This window comes from Sodiomyces alcalophilus (genome assembly GCF_042370955.1).
Source record: "Sodiomyces alcalophilus JCM 7366 unplaced genomic scaffold ACRALscaffold_3, whole genome shotgun sequence".
NCBI lineage: Eukaryota > Fungi > Ascomycota > Sordariomycetes > Glomerellales > Plectosphaerellaceae > Sodiomyces > Sodiomyces alcalophilus.
In genome coordinates, this window is record NW_027263534.1 from 5,443,167 (window position 1) to 5,453,778 (window position 10,612).

The 10,612-nt window shown below is 40.8% G+C and overlaps 2 protein-coding genes across 2 annotated transcripts; one reads left to right on the top strand and one right to left on the bottom strand.

Moving 5' to 3' along the window:
• Window positions 1-7,526: 7,526 nt before the first annotated feature.
• Window positions 7,527-8,355, top strand: ACRALDRAFT_1030416 (uncharacterized protein; the record flags this gene model as incomplete). The annotated part of the gene is made up of 3 exons (XM_071014893.1): window positions 7,527-7,569; window positions 7,635-7,849; window positions 7,912-8,355. 3 exons carry the CDS (start codon window positions 7,527-7,529, stop codon window positions 8,353-8,355), a joined length of 702 nt encoding a protein of 233 aa, XP_070876199.1.
• Window positions 8,356-8,623: 268 nt separating this feature from the next.
• On the bottom strand, window positions 8,624-8,973 carry ACRALDRAFT_2102827 (uncharacterized protein; the record flags this gene model as incomplete). The annotated part of the gene is made up of 3 exons (XM_071023114.1): window positions 8,624-8,685; window positions 8,741-8,801; window positions 8,887-8,973. Coding segments are annotated over 3 exons (210 nt in total), but the record flags the coding sequence as incomplete, so codon positions are not given.
• Window positions 8,974-10,612: the final 1,639 nt, after the last annotated feature.

The window sequence follows — 10,612 nt, forward strand, 5'->3', positions numbered from 1 at the left end:
ACGGACTAATCGTCGAACTACCGCCGGAAATCGCTAACTATTAGGACGTGTTTTTAGAGCAGGCCGTAAAGGAGCCGCCTTTACTAAAGGACGCCGAATATACGATTAACTTATAAGACGGGAAGGAACCGCTATTCGGGCCGTTATATCCCTTATCTTCAGCCTAGCTAGAGGAGCTAAAAAAGTATATCGCTAAAGGGATAATAAGCGGTCGTATCTAACGGTTAATAAGCCCTATAGGCTTACTAATACTATTTATACCTAAGAAGGATAGTAGCTTATAACTCTATATCGATTATCGAGGGTTAAACGCTATAACGATTAAGAATAGGTACCCTCTGCCCTTAGTCGACGACCTATTAGATAGGCTTACTAGGGTAAAGTACTTTTTTAAGGTGGATATCCGAGATACCTATTATAGGATCCGGATTAAGAAGGAGGACCGTTAAAAGACGGCGTTTAGAACGCGATACGGCCACTATAAGTATACGGTTATACTATTCGGGCTAATAAATACTCCGGCTACCTTTTAGGTATATATTTACTAAGCACTCGCCGGTCTACTAGATATATATTATATCGCTTACCTAGACGATATCCTTATATATTCTATATTAAGGGAATAGTATACTAAGAACTTAAAGAAGGTCTTAGATCGGCTTTATAGGGCCTAGCTATACGCGAAGCTATCGGAGTACGAATTTTACTATAACCGGGTAGACTCCTTAGGGTTTATAGTAACCCGTGAAGGTATTACAATAAACCCGGAATATGTATAAGTAGTCGCCGAGTAGCCGGCGCCTAAGTCGTTCCGGGATATCTAAGTCTTCCTTAGTTTTACTAACTTCTATAGAAGGTTTATCGAGGGGTACTCCCGGGTTATAACGCCGTTAACTACGCTACTAAAGGGCAGTTAAGCGGGTAAGAAGAAGGGACCTTTTAAGTTCCTGGATAACGCTAAGCGGGCGTTTAAGCTACTAAAAGTCGCCTTCGGGTCGGCGATTATTCTATAGCACTAGAATCTAGTACTGGATATAAGGGTCGAGACGGATACCTTGAATAAGGCTATTTCCGGGATCCTGAGTTAGAAGTACGAGACTAGATAGCGACCGGTCGCCTACTTCTCGTAGAAGCTTTCCGAGATAGAGTAATAATAGGGTATAGGATAGTAGGAGCTATTAGCTATAATAGAAAGCCTTAAGTATTAGCGTTACTATCTTAAAGGTATAGGGCAGGCGTTTACTATACTAACGGACTATTAGGCGCTTAAAGGCGTGCTAAACGCGCCGGTATAGGACCTTCACGGAAGGCTTACTAGATAGGTATACCGATTATCGTTATTCGACTTCGAGGTTTAATACCGCCCGGGTAAAACGAACCTAGTAGACGGCCTATTAAGACGGCCGGATTATATAATAGATAAGACGCTATACGATAATATACTTCCTACCCTATTATAAAGGTTATAACTAGTTAGCGACCTCCTAATAGGCGTTTATTAACGGATCGCGAGTATCCACCTTACCCTAATAAATAACGCGGTAAAGATCGTATACGTTTAAGCCGCTTAGGTAACGCTACCCGAATATAGGCCTAGTAAACGTAAGCGGGTATAGACCCTATAGGAGGGGGCCCTGCCTAGCTTAAGAGATAAGGACGGAAAAGGGCTATAACCCCTGCGTCCTATTAACGGTACCCGGCGTGTTATCATCGCTACTATTACCCGCTCCCGAATATAAGATATAGGGTATAAGGCGACTGCCTAGTAAAGGGTTACCGATAAGATATCGCCGACGCCTAAGGCTAATAAGGCTAGGGTTATTATAATACCGGATTAGTATATCCTATATTCTATAGCCCGAGAGCTAGCTAGGAATAAAACGGTAGGTTAGCGTACTATTAGTAAGGAACTAGAAGATCTAGTTAGAGGGCTATAGACCACTAACCCGGATTATATATCCTTAATTAAGAATATTCGCTAAGGGACCGGAAAGAGAGCGGGGTACTCTCTTAGAGATAAGGATATACTACTATTTAAGGGACGGTTAGTACTATCTATATAGGGCGCCCTAAGGGCGGAGGTCCTACGATAGTACCACGATAACCCTAGGGCGGGGTATATAGGAGCGAATAAGACGCTTAAGCTGATTTTAAGAAAGTTCTATTAGGTGGACCTAGTAGCGGATATTCGCGATTATATCGCCGTATATTCGGCGTGTTAAGGGGTATAGGTGCCATGATATAAACCGTACGGATAGCTATAAACGCTACCGCTACCTATATATCCGTTCTAGGAGATTAGTATAGATTTTATTACGGGTCTACCGCCTATAAAAGGAGCCGACGGGTAAATATATAACGCTATTTTAATAATTATTAACCGGTATATAAAGTATGCCCTGTTTACTCCTACGCGGAAGGACCTAATAGCACCCTAGCTAGCGGCGCTACTATATAGGGAAATCGAGTACCGATTCGGTAGCCTAAAGGGTATAGTAATAGACCGGGATAAGCTATTTACTAGTTAGTTTTAGATAGAGTTTTACCGTAAGCGGGTAAACGCTTAGCGACTATCCACTATATACTACCCGTAGACAGATAATTAGATAGAATAAATATATTAGTTCCTAATTAAGTACCTATAAACGATTATCGGCGATATAATAATATAGTGGCTTGTTTAGTTATTAGAAGCGGGGTTCGCTTATAATAATAACGAGTATTCCTCGCTTAGTATTTCGCTATACAAAGCGTTATACAGGTACTATCCACGTATAGTGGAATATATCCGCCCTAGGGACGATACCCGGGTATAGGGTGTTCGAGAATATATTAAGAAGCTAGCGGAAGTTTAGCGAAAGGTCCGCGAATACTAGGCGTATACTATAAAGCACTAGGCCTAGTATTATAATAAACGCTACTAGCTATAGTAATATAAGGTAGTCGATATTATTAGATTATCTATAAGAAACTTCCGATTCCGGTAAGGATCGAAGCTGGCACCGTAATATATTCGGGTATAGGTAACTAAAAGGATCGGCGAGTAGGCGTATAGGGTTCGCCTCCCTTTATAGTGTATAAGGATACACGATATATTCCCGGTATCCTTACTAAAACCATAGAAAGACCGAGTAGCTATAGAGTTATCGGCGAAGGATCTCCCGCTTTTAGAGGAAGAGTAAGATAAATAGGAGGTAAAGGATATCGTTAGTTATAAAGAAGAATAAAGGAAAACGTTCTATCTTATAAAGTGGGCGGGTTAGCCGGTAGAGTATAATACCTAGGAACTAGAGGACTACCTAGAGAACGCTTTAGGGATCCGGAAAAGGTACTAGAAGCATAAAATATATATATATAAAAAGTAGGACGACTATAAGATAGTATAAAGCGCCGAAGGGTCGTCGGATATAAAATAAAAACTTAATTATAGGCTATAATAACCCTTTTCTTATAATAACTTAACGAATAGGGTTAATACCCCGACTAGCCCTAAAAACTATTAGTATAAAGTTTAACGTTATTATAGGCGATTAATACTAGCGAACGCTTAGTGGATAAAGATAAATTAATTATTAAAGCCATAAAAATTAGTCTCTACGCTTAAGGTAGCGCCGGATAAATAGCGGCGATAGTCGGGACGGAAGGGTCCTAGGACCGCTTCCTCCTTATCGTTATTATTAGCGGCGGGCGAGGAGATAAGAGTATACTGATAAGGAGGGCGAGGAGACTCCGGCGCCGGCTTAACGGCAGGAAGCTAGCTAACAGAGGGACTAGCACGGGGCGTATAATTATAGCGAGGAGTCGTTATACGGCTAGTAAAACGGCGACTAAGGAGTAAGCGATAAGGCTTATCGATAGCCGCTAATAGAGCGGTAAGACTAAGTAGGGCCGGGAAGGCCTCGATACCTTCCTAATTATCCTTATCGGGGTATAGGCGGCGATATATAGCACGTAAATTAGTAAGGTAGCGCTAAAGGGATATAATATCCCGTAAATTATCCTCGCGAGGCGGACGGATCTAGTCTAAAAGGACTAAGGCGTCGTTATTAATAACGCGGCTAAGGCGGTATATAAATTCTAATATTATAACCGAGCATAGAGAAGTAACCTTATCCAAGAGGAGCTACTAATTCTATTAATAATTAGTATAGGATCGCTGAACGCTTAGCGGAACAGAAACTTATAGCTTTAATAGGAAGTTTATAGTCGCTACGTAGAATAACTACCCGGAACCACTTATAGGTATTAGTGATACGGGTATAGGTATATTAACGCTGGATCGGCGTTAGATCGTTATTTTTCTTAAGTATACGCTTACTATAATTCTAAAGTAGCTAAGCTACGCCTATTAAAAACTCCGGAATCTAACTAAAAAAAAATTTGGTATAAAAATAAGAAAACGCTAAAAGACCGTCGAATATACGGCGGTGTATTATTACTGGTTATAAGCGTAGGTAACGTAACGACTAGCGCCTACGCGACTAGTAGATTTATTAAGGCACTTAACCTCGATATAGCTACCTAAACGAGTAATATAGCGCTAATAAAGCGCCTTATCGGCGATAACGCTAAACTATCCTTAAGTTTCGTTAAACGGCCTCTCGCTTATAGCGATAACCACCTATAAGGAAATATCAGATATAGTAACGGCGAGCGATCGACGAATTATAACGAAATTAATAGATAATAGAAAAATATCGCTAAACGATCGGCGATTATAATAAGGAAAAGATAGTTATAGGAGGAAAATTAAATACTATAAGGAAAATTACGTAATAAGAATATATAATCGTCGCTAAACGGTTACCTAAGGCTAGGCATAATATCCGCGAAAGGTTAGATAACTATAAGTAATAATAATAAGTATCGCGGAGTTTCTATAGTAATATTCGGATAAATCATAAGGTATATAGTCGGCGATAGAACGCCGAAGAGGTAAATAAAAGGAGCGGCCACTCTTTTTTCTTACGGGTTTTTAATAAGGGCTTATATAGAACTAGATAGAGATAATTAATTAATCGCGATAAACGCGTAATTAAAGGCATCACGATAATATAAGTCTATGGGACTAGACTTATTAGGGGGGGGGGGGCAGTGTAACGGGATGATCGTAGACCTATCGGTATATAGTCGGACCGATAGCCGCGCACAGACCACCGATCCGAACCTATCTCTATGCGTATATTAAGGGATTAGTTTAATCCCTTAAGTTAAAGTCTTGGTTTAAAGTCAGTGCTTAGTTAACGAATATACTACGATCACTCTGCGATGCTAAGCTATCAAGCCTTTTCTATAATATCTTTTCCTTAACTAAAGTCTACGGACTTTCCTTTCGTTACAGATAGATCTTCTCTGCTTTAGATAGCTTAACCTCGTCGAGTATAAAGCGCTCTTCGATTTCTTAAATAAACGTCTAGAACTAGTTATAGGACTGCTTATCCTATTCGGGGAGCTTCTATAGGACCTTATACTAGCTTTTACGGGAATCCCCTTAGGGGATATATTTAGAGGTATCGGGGTCCTTCCCTTATTAAAGGGTAAGGAGGCGCTTCTTTTTCTTTTTCCGGGCTTAGCGGTCCTCGTGGTGCTTAATTAGGAAATCGAGTTCCGCCGATAATAAAGTGCCGGGGGGGCGGCTCTTAAGGCTTTTAATATCGAATTAGGGTCCTATTCGGATAACTTAAGGGGTCCCTAAGTCGAGTAATAGTCCTATTATAGGATGATAAGCGTCCGAGTTAGCTTATCCGCGAATCTTAAATTCAGGGTTATTATCTTTATCCACTAACTTAGGTATAAAGGATTACTTATAATCGGCGCCTAATAGCCCGGCTTCGGCTTTTTTAGTAGCGGGGGAAATATCCCGGGTACGAATAGGGGCGGTATACTTAGGAGGTATCTTAGGTATTAGTTAGGGGTAGTAGTAGGATTTAAAAAATAACTAGTCTTTCGAACTCTTAATAGTCGTTATACCCGTAAACGGTTAAAACGAATAAAATATTATAGGTTTTATATAAGGAGTAAAGAGAGTCGTTAAGACTATAATAAGAATAGGTTATAAAGCTAACCTTAGGGGGGGGGGATAATTATAAGATTATTCGTTAAGCCCTTTTAACTTAGGACTTAACGGGAAACACCCTACTTAAGGACTAGTAACTATCCTCCCTAGGATCGATATATAATAACCTAAGGCTCTAAGACTATAGGGTCTTAGGCTAACTTAATAATCCTAAAATATAACTCGATCTTAAATATCCCTAGGGTTAACCTTAGGACCGGTTCCGGGTTCTTAACGCATTCCTTAACGCCTCTAAGCCCTATCCGATTCCCTTAAATAGAATATCCCTAATAGGCCCGTATATAGCCTTCCGCTTCCTACTACCCTTAGTTATGCCTCCTTAAAGGACTTTAGCGCGGTCCTATATATATACGGAATCAGTATATATATACTATATATAGTCATTAAGATACTATATATATAGGCTTATATCAACCGGTATAGGTATACTTAAGATAGTTTCACTATCCCGTGGCTATATATACTACTACTACCATCGGTCTTCGTTCTTTATATCCTAGGATAAGTCGTCCCGTAGGGAGGCGAGGAGGTCGGAGTTAACTAGTATATATACGGACGCTATTAGAACGGTCTAGGGATAATGCAACGCTATCTAAAAAATCGTATAATAACTAGAGAAAAAGGGGTAATCTGGACAACCGTTCACTTAGGGGAACCGATAACGATAAACTATATAGCTAGAGATAATAAGACTAGACTTAACAGGAGCCATAGACAGACTGGATCACGATATTTGGGTTGTCCCTAATCGTTTATTATATTATAAAACGTTTTAGGATAAGATATATTAGTAATCCCTAAGCGTTATATCTTATTATAACTATCGTGACATTAATAAGTTACTCCTAAACGCTTCGCTAGAGGCTATATCGAGGTTCTTATAAATATTTATATTATAGTGACGTTTATTCTACGACAAATTATTTATTAACAGTTACATTAGCCCCTTAACGTTTAATAAACACAAATAACAAATAACATCTAAACGCTTAGGAACGATCTAAACGCTTATAATAACAAACATCAGCAAAAATAAACGATTACAAATATAAACTGTCAGCAAACGATAACACTTATCTAAACTATTAGGCAACAGTTAATTATACCCACCAAGTCCTGCTACTGTCGTCTAGGCTCCATACTCGGGCCCTTCGTTAATCCGCCCGATTCCTTTGTTCTATTGCACGGCTTGTAGCAGAGCCGGATTCAGGAGGGTGAGCTCATAGCCACCGTCCATCCGCTCTTTTCACGGACTCCACGAGCAACATCCAAATTCGCGCGCATCTGCTTGGTCTGCCAGCTCTACGTATAGCTACGTAAGAAACGGTCCACCCCCAGCAACTCGTTCTATAAAGTATCTATACTTGATTCTCCGGAAGACTTTGCCTCGAAATCGGTATTTTCACACAGCAGTTCATATCGAGAACAACCTGTGCGTAGAACTGTGACAATGGCAGACAGGTTTCCGTCTCTCGAAGAATTTGACTCCGTCGGTAGGCTATTATTTTACCGCTATTACTATTGGTACCCTGGTGTAACTTGTGCAAACACAATCTAGCCCAAACCGACATCACGCCTGTTGGCCGAAGGCCTTCTACAGAAGACTTCATCGCCCGCGAGAAGGCGCTTTTAGGCAATGATGCTGAACGCTTTTCTGGCCCCAGCGGCCATGCTACATACGATGTTGCTGATGATATCCTTGCTGGTGACAATGAGGACCTGCAGAAATCGACTTCTGCATCAGACATTCCCAATCTTACTAGGGAGCAAGACGTAAGACTAGTGTCTGCCTTTTCGAGTTTCGTTTCTAGTCTAACTAACCTGGATGTCTTCAGGCAGTTGGCTTCGAGGGAAATAATACCGAGTCCAGCGTCGAATTCAATTCCGGGAGTCAAACTGCCGTAGAAGAAGAGCCAGAGGTGAGCAAGGAATGGCGCAAGTGTCGCGACGCACAAATTCGCAAGCGGGCCGAGCTTTTCGCTTCTCAGCGGCATGAGACGATCAAAGAAGCCCAACAACACATCGATGGCTTCTATGACAATTACAACACAAAGAAGGAAAAGTCTGTCGTACAGACACGGAAGGACGTGGACCAATTCCTTGCTAGCCGTGAGGACACTGCATCTGGTGGCACGAGCTGGGAGAGAATTGCCAAGCTCGTCGATGTCAGTGGCAAGGGAAACAAGGGTGGTGCAGCTGGTTCTGGCAAAGAGCGGTTTCGCGAGTTACTTGTTAATTTGAAGAAAGATACCAGGGCTCCCGGAGCCGAGGGTTACTAAGGAGAAACTAGTTTCAAGACGTTGACAGGCCATGACAAGCCCCAACTCTCATCTCATGTTCGGCCTATATGTGCCACAAAGCCCATAACACAGGTATTGGTCTTGGATATGTTCATATATGACTCTTCTGTGTTTGGGGTAAATAAGGTACATGGTCTGACATGGTGTGAAGGGCTGTCCTTAAAAATGTGTGTTGACGGATTGTATACTGAATCCTAGGTTTATGAATTAGAAAACACCCTCGTCCCTGCACATAGTTCCAAATGGACTAGTTCCCCCCGAACCAGGTATTGTGGCCGGTGACTTTTCGAGCAGCCATGTAGATGGTACCTGGAAAACAGGTGAGCGGTAAGTCAATTATGGGAAATGAAGATATTGAAGTTACCAGCAAAACCCCCCCAGACAAGAACAAGGTAGGGTGCCATGTAGTACTTCGACCTCGGGTTCTGCAGGCTGGGATTAGCACCAACTGGGCGTAGAAGATTGTAATTCTCTGAACCACCGTAGAATGCGATGAACTGGGCGACGCACAATCTTCCATAAGCGTTGATGATTTTTGTAGGCGGCTTGATAGAATCTCTGGTGCTCCGGCACCTTGTTCCTAGCATTAATGAGACTGGCCTTTGTATTAGCAGGCACCACGCGACCCGGGTCATATTACGAAACGCAAAGCTCAAAAGGCATCAGTGGACATAGGCACCCTGGAGTCTTTGAGACGCACCTCATGGTTGGTTGTTGATTCTGTAATTGCTCCCGGAAAGAGTGAGTAGGGTCCGTGAAGTGCGCGTGTTTGTCAGAAGGTGTAGGTTCTGAATGTGGGTATGGTATGGTGAAGAAGCGATGGGATGATACCTCGACTTTGCCTAGGTAGGTAAGGAGCATATCAGACAGCACGAGCCATTATATCAGGGTTCTGTAACCGAGGTTATGTAAGGACTGTGGGCCCTCTATCGTCATCTGTTAGGCTAGGAATAGACGTTACCTGTTGTATAAGCTGGCCGAAACAGGAACGGAACTAGTTATTCCGTTCCTGATAGATATAAGTTGTCTAAGTACCATTATATATAAGCAGCCTGTGTACTATTAAGCGTCTCTAGCCTAATTAGGAAGGTTACGCGAGCCTATATAGGTGTCTATACACGCTATAATCTTGGCTATAGATATCCTATATAGATAGATTATATCACGATAAATATCTTATAGATATATTTATTTATTTATTTATTTATTCTTACTCTGTTACTGCTTAGCTAATGCTAGGCTAGCCTTCCTAGGTAATAGTCCCTTTTAGATTTAGAAGGGGGGAAAACCTCTTTAGATAAAAACCTCTTCCCCCTTATAGGAGTAATAAATTCGTTCTATATACACGGCCGCCGCGAAGACACTATACGGCCGCTATATTAATACTATTCGTATTACGAAGCCACTAATATATAAGCTCTATACTCCTTTATCTTAGTTACTATTATCCTTTTATTTATTATTTACTAAGATAGACCCTTAGTAATTAATTCTATCCTAAGCTAGTAATCTAATCTTTAGAATTTAATATACCCTAGACCTATATCTAAGCTTTTTATATTATTTATAGACGGCGTTATATATAGTATAATATACGGTTTATATAAGCGGCTAGTTATAGGTTAATTATACTAAGTAAGGCCGAATAATTATATTAGCTAGAATTAAGGAAAGGAAAGGAAAAGGTCTATAGAGAGGTGCAGGATTTACTAGGTTTATACGAATCCGCGGTAAGGGCAGCGAGAGGTCCGAGTATTAGATCTATATACTAATTGGGGGTTCTGGCCTTATACTGGAATTATACTTTCGAGGGGTTAACCCGTGATATTATCCCCCTCCTCCCGCCCTCCAGGGCTATAATAACTAAGCGCCGAATCCGTTTTTGCCTAAACGCGTCGCGAGAGAGGCGTGTATCCTCCTTTATATCGGATATATTCGAGTTACGCGGCGTTTATAACGACTTCGCGTCTAAGTCGCTAGTATTCTATGTTACGCTAAGTGCTTACCCTTTATATTAAAAACGCCCAGTTACTTCTTCTTCTTTACTCGTAAACTATTATAATAAATATCTTTATAGGCTTTTATTATATTCTATAGTTTAATATTATAATATAAGTATAGCTTTACCCGGTTTTGTATTTATAGTTAATTCTTCCTTTATAAGCCTATAATACTATTTTTAGTAGTAAGCTCTATTATTTATTCTATACTAAGAGCTATATTATTCTTCGCCAAC